This window comes from Bombina bombina, chromosome 6, assembly GCF_027579735.1.
Source record: "Bombina bombina isolate aBomBom1 chromosome 6, aBomBom1.pri, whole genome shotgun sequence".
NCBI lineage: Eukaryota > Metazoa > Chordata > Amphibia > Anura > Bombinatoridae > Bombina > Bombina bombina.
The window spans coordinates 882,270,627-882,292,837 of NC_069504.1; the positions used below are offsets into that span (position 1 = coordinate 882,270,627).

Consider the following 22,211-nt stretch of genomic DNA (forward strand, 5'->3'; position numbering starts at 1 on the left):
CAGCGAGTGAGTGCTGCTTGCTGCCTAAAGTTCTATCTCCATAAATAGTGTCGCTGAGGCCGTCTAGACGATCTTGAGGCTTTGGTTCCCACACTTGCCCCAACATGGAAAAGATGTATACTGCTTTTCATGACTTATGGAGGACTTTGAGCGGAAAGTCAGTAAGAGGATTGATAAGCTCATTGTTGCTGTGCGGTCGGGACGCAGTCTGATTACCAATACAAAGCATATTCTGAAGATGAAGATAGCGGCCATTGATACAAGTAGAATTCTAGACTCACAGATTAAGTCGATACCTACCCTGTTGCCCCTACATTCCCCATCTGAGTCCTATCTAGAGGAGAAAGCGACCAGTAGGCGAGTACTACAGAAAGATTTGTTCCCTTTCAAATTACCTGTGGACGTAACCAGAGGGTCTCATTTTGTTCAGGGACCCCTCACCGTGAAGGTGACTTCTCATTCCTGTGTGGAACATTGGGCACAACATTGTCTATTGCCTTGGGAGATCGTGCCTGGGAGAGCGGCCGGCTCCCATGTGCGCGGCGCTGATACATTGTGTGCCTTCCTAATGCCCTACCAACAGTGGATTGCCCTCCATTTGCTTACAACAGAGGACATAGTGTTTTGGCGCAGAGGTGAAGGCTGACTGTATAACTGCTGTGTGGGACTTGAGAGACAAATGTTAGTGTGTGTTTAGTCCTGTATTCAGAATAGAAGCTTACGGTTCTGAGATATCTAAGTGTGGTTATTTAGAATTTATGAAGGCAAAGCGCCTGAGTCTTGTGCTGCGAGTTCTATACCAGTTTTGCTAAATTATATTAACCTCATATACGAGTTCTGTAAATTGAATGTGATATTGAACACCTACCCTAAACTTTAAGCACGTGCTTTACTACCAATGTGTTGCTGAATCGAATGTTATCAAGCCTTACATTAATTAACCTTTTAAATTTAAGCTGCAGTTCCTTCTGAACCATCTTTCCTCTATATTTCTCAGGCATTTTGACCCTCTATAATTATTCCCTCAAAGTATTTTTCTTGTTTAAAAGATGGCCACTATCTTGGGAACAGTTAATAAAATGACTGTGTAACCCTTCTCAGTTGGGAGACCAGGCTCAAAAGATCCAATCTTACACTTTATATTTATTTTATATGTGCCTCTCAATAGACCTTACAACATGCTTGTTATTACGCACTTAAGTTAACTCCTAGGTGATATGTACATAACTCAGCACTGTTATGGTTCCTAATATTTATGTTATCCATTTTATATAGGAGCAGACATATACACATATGTCTAGTTAACCAGTTGATGTGAAATATGGAAAAGCTTTTTACTTACCTTTGTTGTTGTTTATAAACCTAAGTTAGGCATCTAGGAGTGGCCGTATTACAACTTAGCAGTGCTATATTGTTTACAAAGGCCTAGATTTGGAGTTTTGTCGGTAACGACCCGAAAAACTAACGCCGGCTTTTCTCTGGCCGCACCATAAAAATAACTCTGGTATTGAGAGTCCACATAAAGGCTGTGTTAGGCTCCAAAAAAGGAGCGTAGAGCATTTTTAACGCAGCTTCAACTCTCGATACCAGAGTTGCTTACGGACGCGGCCAGCCTCAAAAACATGCTCGTGCACGATTCCCCCATAGGAAACAATGGGGCTGTTTGAGCTGAAAAAAAACCAAACACCTGCAAAAAAGCCGCGTTCAGCTCCTAACGCAGCCCCATTGTTTGCTATGCGGTAACCCTTCCGACGTCTGCACTTAACACTCTAACATGTACCCCGAGTCTAAACACCCCTAACCTTACACTTATTAACCCCTAATCTGCCGCCCCCGCTATCGCTGACCCCTGAATATTATTTTTAACCCCTAATCTGCCGCTCCGTAAACAGCCGCTACTTACATTATCCCTATGTACCCCTAATCTGCTGCCCTAACATCGCCGACCCCTATATTATATTTATTAACCCCTAATCTGCCCGCCACAACGTCGCCTCCACCTGCCTACACTTATTAACCCCTAATCTGCCGAGCGGACCTGAGCGCTACTATAAAAAAGTTATTAACCCCTAATCCGCCTCACTAACCCTATCATAAATAGTATTAACCCCTAATCTGCCCTCCCTAACATCGCCGACACCTAACTTCAATTATTAACCCCTAATCTGCCGACCGAATCTCGCCGCTATTCTAATAAATGTATTAACCCCTAAAGCTAAGTCTAACCCTAATACTAACACCCCCCCTAAGTTAAATATAATTTAAATCTAACGAAATTAATTAACTCTTATTAAATAAATGATTCCTATTTAAAGCTAAATACTTACCTGTAAAATAAATCCTAATATAGCTACAATATAAATTATAATTATATTATAGCTATTTTAGGATTTATATTTATTTTACAGGTAACTTTGTATTTATTTTAACCAGGTACAATAGCTATTAAATAGTTAAGAACTATTTAATAGCTAAAATAGTTAAAATAATTACAAATTTACCTGTAAAAGAAATCCTAACCTAAGTTACAAATAAACCTAACACTACACTATCAATAAATTAATTAAATACAATTGCTACAAATAAATACAATTAAATAAACTAGCTAAAGTACAAAAAATAAAAAAGAACTAAGTTACAAATAATAAAAAAATATTTACAAACATAAGAAAAATATTACAACAATTTTAAACTAATTACACCTACTCTAAGGCCCCTAATAAAATAACAAAGCCCCCCAAAATAAAAAAATGCCCTACCCTATTCTAAATTACTAAAGTTCAAAGCTCTTTTACCTTACCAGCCCTGAACAGGGCCCTTTGCGGGGCATGCCCCAAGAAATACAGCTCTTTTGCCTGTAAAAAAAAACATACAATACCCAAGCCCCCAAACATTACAACCCACCACCCACATACCCCTAATCTAACCCAAACCCCCCTTAAATAAACCTAACACTAAGCCCCTGAAGATCATCCTACCTTGTCTTCACCATACCAGGTTCACCGATCGGTCCAGAAGAGCTCCTCCGATGTCCTGATCCAAGCCCAAGCGGGGGGCTGAAGAGGTCCATGATCCGGCTGAAGTCTTCATCCAAGCGGGGCAGAAGAGTTCTTCCATCCGATTGAAGTCTTCATCCAAGCGGCATCCATCCGGAGCGAAGCGGCAGCATCCTGAAGACCTCCACCGCGGAACATCCATCCTGGCCGACGACTGAACGACGAATGACGGTTCCTTTAAATGACGTCATCCAAGATGGCGTCCCTCGAATTCCGATTGGCTGATAGGATTCTATCAGCCAATCGGAATTAATGTAGGAATATTCTGATTGGCTGATGGAATCAGCCAATCAGAATCAAGTTCAATCCGATTGGCTGATCCAATCAGCCAATCAGATTGAGCTTGCATTCTATTGGCTGATCGGAACAGCCAATAGAATGCGAGCTCAATCTGATTGGCTGATCGGATCAGCCAATCGGATTGAACTCGATTCTGATTGGCTGATTCCATCAGCCAATCAGAATATTCCTACCTTAATTCCGATTGGCTGATAGAATCCTATCAGCCAATCGGAATTCGAGGGACGCCATCTTGGATGACGTCATTTAAAGGAACCGTCATTCCTCGTTTAGTCGTCGGCCAGGATGGATGTTCCGCGGTGGAGGTCTTCAGGATGCTGCCGCTTCGCTCCGGATGGATGCCGCTTGGATGAAGACTTCAATCGGATGGAAGAACTCTTCTGCCCCGCTTGGATGAAGACTTCAGCCGGATCATGGACCTCTTCAGCCCCCCGCTTGGGCTTGGATCAGGACATCGGAGGAGCTCTTCTGGACCGATCGGTGAACCTGGTATGGTGAAGACAAGGTAGGATGATCTTCAGGGGCTTAGTGTTAGGTTTATTTAAAGGGGGTTTGGGTTAGATTAGGGGTATGTGGGTGGTGGGTTGTAATGTTGGGGGGCTTGGGTATTGTATGTTTTTTTTTACAGGCAAAAGAGCTGTATTTCTTGGGGCATGCCCCGCAAAGGGCCCTGTTCAGGGCTGGTAAGGTAAAAGAGCTTTGAACTTTAGTTATTTAGAATAGGGTAGGGCATTTTTTTATTTTGGGGGGCTTTGTTATTTTATTAGGGGGTTTAGAGTAGGTGTAATTAGTTTAAAATTGTTGTAATATTTTTCTTATGTTTGTAAATCTTTTTTTATTTTTTGTAACTTAGTTCTTTTTTATTTTTTGTACTTTAGCTAGTTTATTTAATTGTATTTATTTGTAGCAATTGTATTTAATTAATTTATTGAAAGTGTAGTGTTAGGTTTATTTGTAACTTAGGTTAGGATTTCTTTTACAGGTAAATTTGTAATTATTTTAACTATTTTAGCTATTAAATAGTTCTTAACTATTTAATAGCTATTGTACCTGGTTAAAATAAATACAAAGTTACCTGTAAAATAAATATAAATCCTAAAATAGCTATAATATAATTATAATTTATATTGTAGCTATATTAGGATTTATTTTACAGGTAAGTATTTAGCTTTAAATAGGAATAATTTATTTAATAAGAGTTAATTAATTTCGTTAGATTTAAATTATATTTAATTTAGGGGGGTGTTAGTATTAGGGTTAGACTTAGCTTTAGGGGTTAATACATTTATTAGAATAGCGGCGAGATTCGGTCGGCAGATTAGGGGTTAATAATTGAAGTTAGGTGTCGGCGATGTTAGGGAGGGCAGATTAGGGGTTAATACTATTTATGATAGGGTTAGTGAGGCGGATTAGGGGTTAATAACTTTATTATAGTAGCGCTCAGGTCCGCTCGGCAGATTAGGGGTTAATAAGTGTAGGCAGGTGGAGGCGACGTTGAGGGGGGCAGATTAGGGGTTAATAAATATAATATAGGGGTCGGCGGTGTTAGGGGCAGCAGATTAGGGGTACATAAGGATAACGTAGGTGGCGGCGCTTTGCGGTCGGCAGATTAGGGGTTAATAAGTGTAGGCAGGTGGAGGCGACGTTGAGCGGGGCAGATTACGGGTTAATAAATATAATATAGGGGTCGGCGGTGTTAGGGGCAGCAGATTAGGGGTACATAAGTATAACGTAGGTGGCGGTCGGCAGATTAGGGGTTAAAAAATTTTTTTCGAGTGTCGGCGATGTGGGGGGACCTCGGTTTAGGGGTACATAGGTAGTTTATGGGTGTTAGTGTACTTTAGAGCACAGTAGTTAAGAGCTTTATAAACCGGCATTAGCCAGAAAGCTCTTAACTACTGACTTTTTTCCTGCGGCTGGAGTTTTGTCGTTAGATGTCTAACGCTCACTTCAGAAACGACTCTAAATACCGGAGTTAGAAAAATCCCATTGAAAAGATAGGATACGCAATTTACGTAAGGGGATCTGCGGTATGGAAAAGTCGCGGCTGGAAAGTGAGCGTTAGACCCTATTTTGAGTGACTCCAAATACCGGCGGTAGCCAAAAACCAGCGTTAGGAGCCTCTAACGCTGGTTTTCACGGCTAACGCCAAACTCTAAATCTAGGCCATAGCAAATAATTGCTTTAAGAGAGTGCTGTTTATTATGGAGATGGTTATTTAGGTATCTACCTATGCTGCTGTTTACATATAGAAGTCAATGGTCCAAAAGTGGCCCTATAATCCGAATAAACCTACTATGTCTCATATAGTTAGTATTAAAGGCCCAAGAGAGGCCTATTAAGTCCAGGAGGTAGAAAATGAGAGAACTTGTTTTTCTTCTACTATATAGAAATGCTTCCATTACTTGAGACATGTATAAATGTTAAACCTAGGGCCCAAGAGCGGCCCCATTATTATTTAGCCAGCCTCCTATGTTGCATATTTTTGGCTATAAATGTCCAAAAGAGGCCTTTATCAGTTCAGGAGGAGGGAAAACATAAATTATGCTTACCTGATAATTTCATTTCCATCTGTGGGAGGAGATTCCACTGCTTCATTCATTACTTGTGGAAATTAAGAACCTGGCCACCAGGAGGAGGCAAAGACACCCCAGCCAAAGGCTTAAATACCTCCCCCACTCCCCAGTCATTCTGCTAAGGGAACTAGGAACAGTATGAGAAATATCAGGGTATAAATGGTGCAAGAAGAATAATATTAAATTTAGGTCCGCCCATCGGAGAAAATGGGCGGGAGCAGTGGACTCTCCTCCTACAGATGAAAATGAAATTATCAGGTAAGCATAATTTATGTTTTCCATCTTATTGGGAGGAGAGTCCACTGCTTCATTCATTACTTGTGGGAACAAATAGCCAAGCTCTAGAGGACACTGAATGACAAAACGGGAGGGTAAAAGGAGGCGGACCCTATACTGAGGGCACCACAGCCTGCAGAACCTTTCTCCTAAAAACAGCTTCCGCCGAAGCAAAAACATCAAATTTGGCAAAAGTATATAAACAGGACCAAGTTGCCGCCTTACAAATCTGCTCCACAGAGGCCTCGTTCTTAAAGGCCCAAGAAGAGGCCACAGCCCTAAACGAGTGAGCCGTAATCCTCTGAGGAGGCTTATGTCCCGCTGTCTCATAGGCCAAACGTATAACGCTCCTCAACCAAAAAGACAGTGAGGTGGAAGAGGCCCTCTGCCCCCTACGCTTTCCTGAATACACAACAAATAAAGACGAAGTCTGTCTGAAATCCTTTGTGGCCTGAAGATAAAACTTCAAGGCTCGAACAACATCCAAGTTATGAAGTAACCTCTCCTTAGACGAAGAAGATTTAGGACACAAGGAAGGAACTACTATCTCCTCATTGATGTTACGATTTGACACCACCTTGGGAAGAAACCCCAACTCAGTGCGAAGCACAGCCTTATAGATAAATGAGTTACAAAGTCTGTAACAAAAAAAGAGTGCTTTACCCCTGCAATTATTTAGGAAAAATTCTCCCTGAATAATACAGGAACGATTTTTAACCATTCATACTTTATCTTTATTGGTTTAACTATTTAATCATACACGTTTAAAAACACTTAAACTCTCTAGATATCAATATATAGCATAGATGTGTGAATAATACCTCTGATAATCATGTATCTATATGTGAAACATTATACTTGGTTTGTATAATATCAAGCAGCCAGATACAAACATTATCTTTTGTAGCCGGCTATTAAATAAATCAGAAATAATGCTGTTAAAATGTGGGATGTCAGGTTATTAGATTAAAGCTATCTAGCTAATACTCTATCTGTAATTATAAAGTCCTTGCTTGCAGTCAACTTTAGCACAGCTGTTCAGTGTAATAGATTCTGTCTGCTTAAAAACTCTAGATATTAATATTTAGTATAGGTGTGTGAATAACACCTCTGAGAATCATGTATCTAGATATTAAAAAATGTACTTGGTTTGTATAATATCAAGCAGTCAGATACAAACAATATCCTTTGTAGCCGGCTATTAATAAATTAGAAAATAATGCTGTAACAAGAGGACCTGTTAATATGTGGAATGTCAGGTTATGAGATTAAAGCTATCTAGCTAATACTCTATATGTAATTATAAAGTCCTTGCTTGCACAGTTCACTTTAGCATAGCTGCTCAATGTAATAGATTCTGCCTGCTTGAACTCTCTCAATATCAATATATAGCATAGGTATGTGAATAATACCTCTGAGAGTCATATATCTAAATATGAAACGTACTTGGTTTGTATAATATCAAGCAGTTAGATACAAACAATAATTTTTGCAGCCGGCTATTAATATATAGCATAGATGTGTGAATAATACCTCACACATCATGTATCTATATGTGAAACATTATACTTGGTTTGTATAATATCAAACAGTCAGATACAAACAATATCTTTTGTAGCCGGCTATTAATAAATTAAAAAATATTGCTGTAACAAGAGGACCTGTTAATATGTGGAATTTCAGGTTATGAGATTAAAGCTATCTACCTAATACTCTGTAATTATAAAGTCGTTGCTTGCACAGTTAACTTTAGCATAGCTGCTCAATCTAATAGATTCTGTCTGCTTCTGTCCAAGGATGCTCACCATTAGCAATAGGTTGAAGAAGACCCACAGGAAGACGTTGAGGAGTCTTATTCTGTGCACAAACTGAGCAGGAGGCAACATACGCAGCAATATCAGAACGAAGACCTGGCCACCAGAATTGTCGAGTGACAGACCAAATCATTTGGTTCTTGCCTGGATGACCTGCGGCTTTAGGATAGTGGTAAGTGTGCAAAAGTTTAGTTCGAAGATTCTCAGGAACAAAACACTTACCACTAGGTTTCTCAGGAGGTGCATTGGTTTGTGCAGCCAGGATCTCCTCCCCCAAGGGAGAAGTCAAATTAGTACGTATGGTAGCCAAAATATGGTCAGGAGGTATAACAGGAGTAGGTACAGACTCCTCCTTGGACAGAGCCGAAAACTGTCGAGAGAGGGCATCAGCCCTAACATTCTTACTACCAGGCAGGTAGGTGACCACATAATTAAACCGAGACAAAAATAGCGCCCATCTGGCCTGTCGGGGCGACAAACGTTTTGCTTCAGATAGATAAGTTAAATTCTTGTGGTCAGTAAGAATGAGCACTGGCACGCTAGTACCATCGAGAAGATGCCTCCATTCCTTGAGTGCCAAAATTATGGCCAGTAATTTCCTGTCGCCAATTTCATAATTGCACTCCGCTAGAGACAATTTCTTAGAGAAGAAACTACACGGATGCAAGGAACCGTCAGGCATAGGATGTTCAGGCAAGAGGGCACCTACTCCAGTCTCAGACGCATCGACCTCAAAAACGAAAGGCAGGACAGGGTTAGGATGAGCCAGAACTGGAGCGGCAGCAAAGGCAGTCTTAAGACTATCAAAAACCTTAATGGCAGTAGGTGACCAATGGAGTGGATCATTCTCTTTACGGGTCATGTCTGTGATAGGTTTGACCAAGGAAGAAAAGTTTTTAATAAACTTTCTATAGTAATTGGCGAACCCCAAAAAACTTTGAATAGACCGAAGACCAACTGGGCGAGGCCACTGCAAAACTGCAGATAACTTGTCAGGATCCATGGAGAACCCTGCAACGGTGATAACATAACCTAGGAAGGTTACTTGAGTCTGATGGAACTCACATTTCTCGAGTTTACAAAACCAGCCGTTCTCATGTAGTCTCTGAAGAACCCGTGTAACATCAGAACGATGAGCCTCAAGTGTGGGTGAGTGTATGAGGATGTCGTCTAAGTACACCACAACACACTGTTGCAACATATCTTGTAAGACAGGAATGTTCCTTTAAATTTTTATATGCTTTCAGCATTCATAGGGTTAAACATGTCACTCTGTTAGCCAGTACAGATGTTTATCTAACACAGCAGGTACCATTTTGTATTGAAGTGTGAATGATCACCTTTCCACAAAATTTGTCACTTGGCTCAGACTTCTAGGCTCTCTTCTTCTTATAAGGAAGTCTAGTGATCTGATAGGAAATTTTATTACACATTTCCAGGTAGTGTGTCTTTTGAAGTGTTCTTTCTAAGATTACTTTGAAAGCAATTCCTTTTGATGAATTGGGACAAAGGCCTGTGATGCATCCTATGTAACCAAAAAGAAGTGGGGGTTGTTTTACCCAGCCAAGACCATCTGGCAGAGAAGACTGTAATTTATAGTAAATAAAACTGATGCAACCAGTTTCATATATAATTAACCCTGTGGTCTTATATACCTATATATATTATTTTAATAACACCCATAGATATCCTGACATAAGGCTGTGTGTATTCTTAACACTATTTTGTTCACATTTCCAGTCATCAGATAAATATGGATCAGTGGATCCATCAAGCTTTCGCCATTTCCTACAGCTCTCTTGACTACATTGCACCCATGCCACACACTGGCCTATAAATGGGGACAATGAAAGGTCTGTGAATGAGATCTAATGTACCTTTTATCTTCACAAGACAAAAAAGTGGGTGCCACAAAGCAGGAATCTTACACTTTACTGTATGTTCAGTGTCTTCTTGCACCTTCTTTTGATCAGTCATCTCAATAACTCCTGCCAGGACCTTTCTTGGTTTCCTTTTACGACTGGATGTCTGGTTGTGTTGTTTTAATTCAGATTTTATGTCTATGCAAAGAATAAGAGTTAAAAAAAGTGCATCAAACACAACATAAATACGATAAAAGAAACAGTTACACTCATATATACATTATCTGATATAAAACTATTCATATAAATATTAATACAGAAAGTTAAGGGTTCACAAGGTTTTTGAATGGAAATGGTGCGTATTACAAGTTTCAGTGGTATTAGCGTTCCACTTCTTATCTAGCCCATATTTGGATATTTAAATGTAGATTTCTGTTATTACTACTAAGTCAGAAGATTTCTGATACCTTTTTTTTCCTTCTTCCTTTTCAATGACACTTTGTTGCTTTTTATCCTCAGCTGCTCTTTGTAAAAGCCTTTTCCCAACTCAGAAGTGTCAAGCAAAGTTTTTCGTTTTTTATTTGTTAACTCCCTGAAAAAAACAAGCACACAAAGAAAATGTTCATAAGAACACAGGATGTGAACTAGGATAATCAGAACTTCCCAAAATATTTTCAAAATTATATACTGTATGTTTCACAGTGAGACCTACTCTTGTCGGTCCAAACCAAAGCAAAGTGCAATATTTCCTCTACTTATGGCATATGTCTCTTCTTTGTCATTTGCTGCTTCTGCCTCCATCAATGTAGCTGAAAATAAAAGAAAGAGGATTTTAACACAACTGGGAACATTTGTGAGTCCTTGTGAATGTCAGTTAGTTTTGTCTTCATTCTGGGGCCTGATATTAAAAGGATTCTCCTCCTTTGAGAGAAATTTTAGTTCAGACTTTACAGGGGCTAAACTCACTGAATATTAAAAAGAAAAAACATAATTTATGCTTGCTTACCTGATAAATTATTTTCTTTCTTAGCAGTGAGAGTCCACAAATTCATTCATTACTACCGAGAAATATTTCACCTGGCCACCAGAAGAAGGCAAAAACACCCCCAACAAGGCTTTAAATATACCTCCCACTTCCCCTACCCTCTAAATAGTTAAAGCCGAGGATAAGAAAAAGTAGAGAGATACAAGGGGTATAGAGGTGCCAAAAGACTGACGCCACTACGTCAATTGAGGGCGGGTTTGTGGACTCTCACTGCCAAGAAAGAAAATAATTGATCAGATAAACATAAATTATGTTGTTTTCTTTCTAATGGCAGTGAGAGCCCACAAATTCAATCATTAACTACTGGGAAACATACCCAAGCTGTGGAAAACAGAAAATGAATAGGGAGGGTAAGGGTAGGCAAGGCAGTCCTAAGAATTAGGCACCACCGCTTAAAGATCCTTTCTCCCAAAAGACGCCTCAGCTGAGGCAAAAACATTAAATTTGTAAACATTTTATGAAAGTATTCAATGAGGACCAAGTTGAAGGCCTACAAATTGGTTCAACTGCCGACTCATTCTTGAAGGCCCAGGAAGAGTACACTGCACGGGTAGAATGTACCGTAATTCGAGATGGAAGCTGGTGGCCTGCTTCAACATACAAATCGGACTTCTGAGCCAGAAGGATAGAGTAACAGCAGTGGCCTTCTGCCCTTTGCGCTTATCAGAATGCAGGACAAATAAGGAAGATGACTGACAATATTCCTTGGTAGCATGAAGATAGAACATTAGAGCTCAAACCATGTCCAAATTATGTAATAACCTCTGATTAGAGAAAGAAGAGATAGAGATGGAACAACAATTTCCTGATTAATATAGTGAGTTATAACAAACTTAGGTAAAAAACCCATGTTTGTTCACAGAACAGCCTTATTTACATGAAAGATCAGATAAGGCGGGACACATTGAAGGGCAGACAAATAAGAAACTCTACGAGCAGAAGAGATAGCTAACAAAAACAAAAACTGTCCAAGTTAAAAGTTCAATATTAAGAGAATGCATAGGCTCCAACGAAGCCTGTTGAAGAACTCTTAGAACAAGATTGAGGCTCCATGGAGGAGCAACAGGTTTGAAAACAGGTTTAATTCTAGCCTAAGCTTTAACAAAAGGCTGAACATCTGGCAACCGAGTCAACTTCTTATGTAACAAAACAGAAAGGTCAGAGATCTGACCCTTAAGAGAACTAGTCAACAAACCCTTCTCTTAACCATCCTGAAGAAATTAAAAGATATGTGGGGTCATCACCTTGTGCCAGCGGAACCCACGGTCCGCACATCAGGACAGATAAGATCTCCACACTTTGTGGTAAATACGCCTGGTAGATATTGTATGCTGTTCCAGCCTTCAAGATTTATATTTATAAAACTTGCCTTTTGGGTGCCATCCGGTACTTAAACTGAGAGATTTCAAGCTAACGAAGGATTTGCTATAAGGCAATCTCAATATTTTCCAGATGGCTAGCGACATCAATGTACCGGAGCTTTCGTGAGGCTGCGGCGAGTGAGTGCTGCTTGCTGCCTAAAGCTCTATCTCCATAAATAGTGTCGCTGATGCCGTCTAGACGATCTTGAGGCTTTGGTTCCCACACTTGCCCCAACATGGAAAAGATGTATACTGCTTTTCAGTACTTAATGGAGGACTTTGAGCGGAAAGTCAGTAAGAGGATTGATAAGCTCATTGTTGCTGTGCGGTCGGGACGCAGTCTGATTACCAATACAAAGCATATTCTGAAGATGAAGATAGCGGCCATTGATACGAGTAGAATTCTAGACTCACAGATAAAGTCGATACCTACCCCCAACAGAGGACATAGTGTTTTGGCGCAGAGGTGAAGGCTGACTGTATAACTGCTGTGTGGGACTTGAGAGACAAATGTTAGTGTGTGTTTAGTCCTGTATTCAGAATAGAAGCTTACGGTTCTGAGATATCTAATTGTGGTGATTTAGAATTTCTGAAGGCAAAGCGCCTGAGTCTTGTGCTGCGAGTTCTATACCAGTTTTGCTAAATTATATTAACCTCATATATGAGTTCTGTAAATTGAATGTGATATTGAACACCTACCCTAAACTTTAAGCACGTGCTTTACTACCAATGTGTTGCTGTATCGAATGTTATCAAGCCTTACATTAATTAACCTTCTAAATTTAAGCTGCAGTTCCTTCTGAACCATCTTTCCTCTATATTTCTCAGGCATTTTGAACCTCTATAATTATTCCCTCAAAGTATTTTTCTTGTTTAAAAGATGGCCACTATCTTGGGAACAGTTAATAAAATGACTGTGTAACCCTTCTCAGTTGGGAGACCAGGCTCAAAAGATCCAATCTTACACTTTATATTTATTTTATATGTGCCTCTCAATAGACCTTACAACATGCTTGTTATTGCGCACTTAAGTTAACTCCTAGGTGATATGTACATAACTCAGCACTGTTATGGTTCCTAATATTTATGTTATCCATTTTATATAGGAGCAGACATATACACATATGTCTAGTTAAACAGTTGATGTGAAATATGGAAAAGCTTTTTACTTACCTTTGTTGTTGTTTATAAACCTAAGTTAGGCATCTAGGAGTGGCCATATTACCACTTAGCAATGCTATATTGTTTACAAAGCAAATAATTGATTTAAGAGAGTGCTGTTTATGGAGATGGTTATTTAGGTATCTATCTATGCTGCTGTTTACATATAGAAGTCAATGGTCCAAAAGTGGCCCTATAATCCGAATAAACCTACTATGTCTCATATAGTTAGTATTAAAGGCCCAAGAGAAGCCTATTAAGTCCAGGAGGTAGAAAATGAGAGAACTTGTTTTTCTTCTACTATATAGAAATGCTTCCATTACTTGAGACATGTATAAATGTTAAACCTAGGGCCCAAGAGCGGCCCCATTAATATTTAGCCAGCCTCCTATGTTGCATATTTTTGGCTATAAATGTCCAAAAGAGGCCTTTATCAGTTCAGGAGGAGAGAAAACATAAATTATGCTTACCTGATAATTTCATTTCCATCTGTGGGAGGAGATTCCACTGCTTCATTCATTACTTGTGGAAATTAAGAACCTGGCCACCAGGAGGAGGCAAAGACACCCCAGCCAAAGGCTTAAATACCTCCCCCACTCCCCTCATTCCCCAGTCATTCTGCTAAGGGAACTAGGAACAGTATGAGAAATATCAGGGTATAAATGGTGCCAGAAGAATAAAATTAAATTTAGGTCCGCCCATCGGAGAAAATGGGCGGGAGCAGTGGACTCTCCTCCTACAGATGAAAATGAAATTATCAGGTAAGCATAATTTATGTTTTCCATCTTAATGGGAGGAGAGTCCATTCATTACTTGTGGGAACAAATACACAAGCTCTAGAGGACACTGAATGACCCTATACTGAGGGCAACACAGCCTGCAGAACCTTTCTCCTAAAAACAGCTTCCGCCGAAGCAAAAACATCAAATTTGGCAAAAGTATATAAACAGGACCAAGTTGCCGCCTTACAAATCTGCTCCACAGAGGCCTCGTTCTTAAAGGCCCAAGAAGAGGCCACAGCCCTAAACGAGTGAGCCGTAATCCTCTGAGGAGGCTTATATCCCGCTGTCTCATAGGCCAAACGTATAACGCTCCTCAACCAAAAAGACAGTGAGGTGGAAGAGGCCCTCTGCCCCCTACGCTTTCCTGAATGCACAACAAATAAAGACGAAGTCTGTCTGAAATCCTTTGTGGCTTGAAGATAAAACTTCAAGGCTCGAACAACATCCAAGTTATGAAGTAAACGAAGATTTAGGACACAAGGAAGGAACTACTATCTCCTCATTGATGTTGCGATTTGACACCACCTTGGGAAGAAACCCCAACTCAGTGCGAAGCACAGCCTTATAGATAAATGAGTTACAAAGTCTGTAACAAAAAAAGAGTGCTTTACCCCTGCAATTATTTAGGAAAAATTCTCCCTGAATAATACAGGAACAATTTTTAACCATTCATACTTTATCTTTATTGGTTTAACTATTTAATCATACACGTTTAAAAACACTTAAACTCTCTAGATATCAATATATAGCATAGATGTGTGAATAATACCTCTGATAATCATGTATCTATATGTGAAACATTATACTTGGTTTGTATAATATCAAGCAGCCCGATACAAACATTATCTTTTGTAGCCGGCTATTAAAAAATTCAGAAATAATGCTGTTAAAATGTGGGATGTCAGGTTATGAGATTAAAGCTATCTAGCTAATACTCTATCTGTAATTATAAAGTCCTTGCTTGCAGTCAACATTAGCACAGCTGTTCAGTGTAATAGATTCTGTCTGCTTAAAAACTCTAGATATTAATATTTAGTATAGGTGTGTGAATAACACCTCTGAGAATCATGTATCTAGATATTAAAAAATGTACTTGGTTTGTATAATATCAAGCAGTCAGATACAAACAATATCCTTTGTAACCGGCTATTAATAAATTAAAAAATAATGCTGTCACAAGAGTACCTGTTAATATGTGGAATGTCAGGTTATGAGATTAAAGCTATCTAGCTAATACTCTATATGTAATTATAAAGTCCTTGCTTGCACAGTTCACTTGTGTGAATAACACCTCTGAGAGTCAAGTATCTAAATATGAAACATTGTACTTGGTTTGTATAATATCAAGCAGTTAGATACAAACAATATTTTTTGCAGCCTGCTATTAATATATAGCATAGATGTGTGAATAATACCTCTGAGAATCATGTATCTAAATGTGAAACATTATACTTGGTTTCTATAATATCAAACAGTCAGATACAAACAATATCTTTTGTAGCCGGCTATTAATAAATTAAAAAATATTGCTGTAACAAGAGGACCTTTTAATATGTGGAATGTCAGGTTATGAGATTAAAGCTATCTAGCTAATACTCTGTAAAGTCGTTGCTTGCACAGTTAACTTTAGCATAGCTGCTCAATCTAATAGATTCTGTCTGCTTCTGTCCAAGGATGCTCACCATTAGCAATAGGTTGAAGAAGACCCACAGGAAGACGTTGAGGAGTCTTATTCTGTGAACAAACTGAGCAGGAGGCAACATACGCAATATCAGAACGAAGATCTGGCCACCAGAATTGTCGAGTGACAGACCAAATCATTTGGTTCTTGCCTGGATGATCTGCAGCTTTAGGATAGTGGTAAGTGTGCAAAAGTTTAGTCTTAAGATTCTCAGGAACAAAACACTTACCACTAGTTTTCTCAGGAGGTGCATTGGTTTGTGCAGCCAGGATCTCCTCCCCCAAGGGAGAAGACAAATTAGTACGTATGGTAGCCAAAATATGGTCAGGAGGTATAACAGGAGTAGGTACAGACTCCTCCTTGGACAGAGGCGAAAACTGTCGAGAGAGGGCATCAGCCCTAACATTCTTACTACCAGGCAGGTAGGTGACCACATAATTAAACCGAGACAAAAATAGCGCCCATCTGGCCTGTCGGGGCGACAAACGTTTTGCTTCAGATAGATAAGTTAAATTCTTGTGGTCAGTAAGAATGAGGACTGGCACGCTAGTACCCTCGAGAAGATGCCTCCATTTCTTGAGTGCCAAAATTATGGCCAGTAATTCCCTGTCGCCAATTTCATAATTGCACTCCGCTAGAGACAATTTCTTAGAGAAGAAACTACACGGATGCAAGGAACCGTCAGGCATAGGATGTTCAGGCAAGAGGGCACCTACTCCAGTCTCAGACGCATCGACCTCAAGAACGAAAGGCAGGACAGGGTTAGGATGAGCCAGAACTGGAGCGGCAGCAAAGGCAGTCTTAAGACTATCAAAAGCCTTAATGGCAGTAGGTGACCAATGGAGTGGATCATTCTCTTTACGGGTCATGTCTGTGATAGGTTTGACCAAGGAAGAAAAGTTTTTAATAAACTTTCTATAGTAATTGGGGAACCCCAAAATACTTTGAATAGACCGAAGACCAACTGGGCGAGGCCACTGCAAAACTGCAGATAACTTGTCAGGATCCATGGAGAACCCTGCAACGGAGATAACATAACCTAGGAAGGTTACTTGAGTCTGATGGAACTCACATTTCTCGAGTTTACAAAACCGGCCGTTCTCATGTAGTCTCTGAAGAACCCGTGTAACATCAGAACGATGAGCCTCAAGTGTGGGTGAGTGTATGAGGATGTCGTCTAAGTACACCACAACACACTGTTGCAACATATCTTGTAAGACTGGAACGTTCCTTTAAATTTTTATATGCTTTCAGCATTCATAGGGTTAAACATGTCAATCTGTTAGCCAGTACAAATGTTTATCTAACACAGCAGGTACCAATTTGTATTGAAGTGTGAATGGTCACCTTTCCACAAAATTTGTCACTTGGCTCAGACTGCTAGGCTCTCTTCTTCTTATAAGGAAGTCTAGTGATCTGATAGGAAATGTTATTACACATTTCCAGGTAGTGTGTCTTTTAAAGTTTTCTTTCTAAGATTACTTTGAAAGCAATTCATTTTGATGAATTGGGACAAAGGCCTGTGATGCATCCTATGTAAACAAAAAGAAGTGGGGGTTGTTTTACCCAGCCAAGACCATCTGGCAGAGAGGACTGTAATTTATAGTAAATAAAACTGATGCAACCAGTTTCATATATAATTAACACTGTGGTCTTATATACTTATATATATTATTTTAATAACACCCATAGATATCCTGATATAAGGCTGTGTGTATACTTACCACTGTTTTGTTCACATTTCCAGTCATCAGATAAAGATGGATCAGTGGATCCATCAAGCTTACGCCATTTCCTACAGCTCTCTTGACTACATTGCACCCATGCCACACACTGGCCTATAAATGGGGACAATGAAAGGTCTGTGAATGAGATCTAATGTACCTTTTATCTTCACAAGACAAAAAAGTGGGTGCCACAAAGCAGGAATCTTACACTTTACTGTATGTTCAGTGTCTTCTTGCACCTTCTTTTGATCAGTCATCTCAATAACTCCAGCCAGGACCTTTCTTGGTTTCCTTTTACGACTGGATGTCTGGTTGTGTTGTTTTAATTCAGATTTTATGTCTATGCAAAGAATAAGAGTTAAAAAAAAGTGCATCAAACACAACATAAATACGATAAAAGAAACAGTTACACTCATATATACATTATCTGATATAAAACTATTCATATAAATATTAATACAGAAAGTTAAGGGTTCACAAGGTTTTTGAATGGAAATGGTGCGTATTACAAGTTTCAGTGGTATTAGCGTTCCACTTCTTATCTAGCCCATATTTGGATATTTAAATGTAGATTTCTGTTATTACTACTAAGTCAGAAGATTTCTGATACCTTTTTTTTCCTTCTTCCTTTTCAATGACACTTTGTTGCTTTTTATCCCCAGCTGCTCACTGTAAAAGCCTTCTCCCAACTCAGAAGTGTCAAGCAAAGTTTTTCGTTTTTTATTTGTTAACTCCCTGAAAAAAACAAGCACACAAAGAAAATGTTCATAAGAACACAGGATGTGAACTAGGATAATCAGAACTTCCCAAAATTATATACTGTATGTTTCACAGTGAGACCTACTCTTGTCGGTCCAAACCAAAGCAAAGTGCAATATTTCCTCTACTCATGGCATATGTCTCTTCTTTGTCATTTGCTGCTTCTGCCTCCATCAATGTAGCTGAAAATAAAAGAAAGAGGATTTTAACACAACTGGGAACATTTGTGAGTCCTTGTGAATGTCAGTAAGTTTTGTCTTCATTCTGGGGCCTGATATTAAAAGGATTCTCCTCCTTGGAGAGAAATTTTAGTTCAGACTTTACAGGGGCTAAACTCACTGAATATTAAAAAGAAAAAACATAATTTATGCTTGCTTACCTGATAAATTATTTTCTTTCTTAGCAGTGAGAGTCCACAAATTCATTCATTACTACCGAGAAATATTTCACCTGGCCACCAGAAGAAGGCAAAAACACCCCCAACAAGGCTTTAAATATACCTCCCACTTCCCCTACCCTCTAAATAGTTAAAGCCGAGGATAAGAAAAAGTAGAGAGATACAAGGGGTATAGAGGTGCCAAAAGACTGACGCCACTACGTCAATTGAGGGCGGGTTTGTGGACTCTCACTGCCAAGAAAGAAAATAATTGATCAGATAAACATAAATTATGTTGTTTTCTTTCTCATGGCAGTGAGAGCCCACAAATTCAATCATTAACTACTGGGAAACATACCCAAGCTGTGGGAAAACAGAAAATGAATAGGGAGGGTAAGGGTAGGGAAGGCAGTCCTAAGAATTAGGCACCACCGCTTAAAGAACCTTTCTCCCAAAAGACGCCTCAGCTGAGGCAAAAAACATAATTTATGCTTACCTGATAAATTCCTTTCTTCTGTAGTGTGATCAGTCCACGGGTCATCATTACTTCTGGGATATTACTCCTCCCCAACAGGAAGTGCAAGAGGATTCACCCAGCAGAGCTGCATATAGCTCCTCCCCTCCACGTCACTCCCAGTCATTCGACCAAGGACCAACGAGAAAGGAAAAGCCAAGGGTGAAGTGGTGACTGGAGTATAAATTAAAAAATATTTACCTGCCTTAAAAACAGGGCGGGCCGTGGACTGATCACACTACAGAAGAAAGGAATTTATCAGGTAAGCATAAATTATGTTTTCTTCTGTTAAGTGTGATCAGTCCACGGGTCATCATTACTTCTGGGATACCAATACCAAAGCAAAAGTACACGGATGACGGGAGGGATAGGCAGGCTCTTTATACAGAAGGAACCACTGCCTGAAGAACCTTTCTCCCAAAAATAGCCTCCGAAGAAGCAAAAGTGTCAAATTTGTAAAATTTGGAAAAAGTATGAAGCGAAGACCAAGTTGCAGCCTTGCAAATCTGTTCAACAGAGGCCTCATTCTTGAAGGCCCAAGTGGAAGCCACAGCTCTAGTAGAATGAGCTGTAATTCTTTCAGGAGGCTGCTGTCCAGCAGTCTCATAAGCTAAACAAATTATGCTACGAAGCCAAAAAGAAAGAGAGGTAGCGGAAGCTTTTTGACCTCTCCTCTGCCCAGAGTAAATGACAAACAGAGAAGACGTTTGTCGAAATTCCTTAGTTGCCTGTAAGCAAAATTTTAGAGCACGGACTACATCCAGGTTGTGCAGTAGACGTTCCTTCTTTGAAGAAGGATTTGGGCATAAAGAAGGAACAACAATCTCTTGATTGATATTCCTGTTAGTAACTACCTTAGGTAAGAACCCAGGTTTAGTACGCAGGACTACCTTATCCGAATGAAAAATCAACTAAGGAGAATCACAATGTAAGGCTGATAATTCAGAGACTCTTCGAGCCGAGGAAATAGCCATTAAAAATAGAACTTTCCAAGATAACAACTTTATATCAATGGAATGAAGGGGTTCAAACGGAACGCCCTGTAAAACATTAAGAACAAGGTTTAAACTCCATGGTGGAGCAACAGTTTTAAACACAGGCTTAATTCTGGCCAAAGCCTGACAAAAAGCCTGGACGTCAGGAACTTCTGACAGACGTTTGTGTAACAGAATGGACAGAGCTGAGATCTGTCCCTTTAATGAACTAGCAGATAAACCCTTTTCTAAACCTTCTTGTAGAAAAGACAATATCCTAGGAATCCTAACCTTACTCCAAGAGTAACCTTTGGATTCACACCAATATAGGTATTTACGCCATATCTTATGGTAAATCTTTCTGGTAACAGGTTTCCTAGCCTGTATTAAGGTATCAATAACTGACTCAGAAAATCCACGTCTTGATAAAATCAAGCGTTCAATTTCCAAGCAGTCAGCTTCAGAGAAGTTAGATTTTGATGTTTGAAGGGACCCTGTATCAGAAGGTCCTGTTTCAGAGGTAGAGACCAAGGTGGACAGGATGACATGTCCACCAGGTCTGCATACCAAGTCCTGCGTGGCCACGCAGGTGCTATTAGAATCACTGATGCTCTCTCTTGTTTGATTCTGGCAATCAATCGAGGAAGCAACGGGAAGGGTGGAAACACGTAAGCCATCCTGAAGTCCCAAGGTGCTGTCAGAGCATCTATCAGGACTGCTCCTGGATCCCTGGATCTGGACCCGTAACGAGGAAGCTTGGCGTTCTGTCGAGACGCCATGAGATCTATCTCTGGTTTGCCCCAACGTCGAAGTATTTGGGCAAAGACCTCCGGATGAAGTTCCCACTCCCCCGGATGAAAAGTCTGACGACTTAAGAAATCCGCCTCCCAGTTCTCCACTCCCGGGATGTGGATTGCTGACAGGTGGCAAGAGTGAGACTCTGCCCAGCAAATTATCTTTGATACTTCCATCATAGCTAGGGAGCTTCTTGTCCCTCCCTGATGGTTGATGTAAGCTACAGTCGTGATGTTGTCCGACTGAAACCTGATGAACCCCCGAGTTGTCAACTGGGGCCAAGCCAGGAGGGCATTGAGAACTGCTCTCAATTCCAGAATGTTTATTGGCAGGAGACTCTCCTCCTGACTCCATTGTCCCTGAGCCTTCAGAGAATTCCAGACGGCACCCCAACCTAGAAGGCTGGCGTCTGTTGTTACAATTGTCCAGTCTGGTCTGCTGAATGGCATCCCCCTGGACAGATGTGGCCGAGAAAGCCACCATAGAAGAGAATTTCTGGTCTCCTGATCCAGATTCAGAGAAGGGGATAAGTCTGAGTAATCCCCATTCCACTGACTTAGCATGCACAGTTGCAGTGGTCTGAGGTGTAAGCGTGCAAAGGGTACTATGTCCATTGCCGCTACCATTAAGCCGATTACCTCCATGCATTGAGCCACTGACGGGTGTTGAATGGAATGAAGGGTGCGGCAAGCACTTTGAAGTCTTGTTAGCCTGTCCTCTGTCAGGTAAATCTTCATTTCTACAGAATCTATAAGAGTCCCCAGGAAGGGAACTCTTGTGAGTGGAACGAGTGAACTTTTCTTTTCGTTCACCTTCCATCCATGTGACCTTAGAAATGCCAGCACTAACTCTGTATGAGACTCTCCAGTTTGAAAGCTTGAAGCTTGTATCAGAATGTCGTCTAGGTATGGAGCTACCGAGATTCCCCGCAGTCTTAGTACCGCCAGAAGAGCACCCAGAACCTTTGTGAAGATTCTTGGAGCTGTAGCCAATCCGAATGGAAGAGCCACAAACTGGTAATGCCTGTCTAGGAAGGCAAACCTTAGGTACCGATAATGATCTTTGTGAATCGGTATGTGAAGGTAAGCATCTTTTAAATCTACAGTGGTCATGTATTGACCCTCTTGGATCATAGGTAAAATTGTCCGAATA

General features: G+C 40.1%; 1 protein-coding gene across 1 annotated transcript in view; it reads right to left on the reverse strand.

Moving 5' to 3' along the window:
• The window catches only part of ZCWPW1 (zinc finger CW-type and PWWP domain containing 1), a gene marked incomplete in the record, with an annotated part of 455,090 nt that overhangs the window by 405,004 nt on the left and 27,875 nt on the right, over nt 1–22,211 (reverse strand). Inside the window, 6 exon segments of the mRNA XM_053718378.1 lie at nt 9,951–10,082; nt 10,352–10,476; nt 10,597–10,693; nt 17,850–17,981; nt 18,252–18,376; nt 18,486–18,582. Coding sequence (XP_053574353.1) covers nt 9,951–10,082; nt 10,352–10,476; nt 10,597–10,693; nt 17,850–17,981; nt 18,252–18,376; nt 18,486–18,582 — 708 coding nt within the window.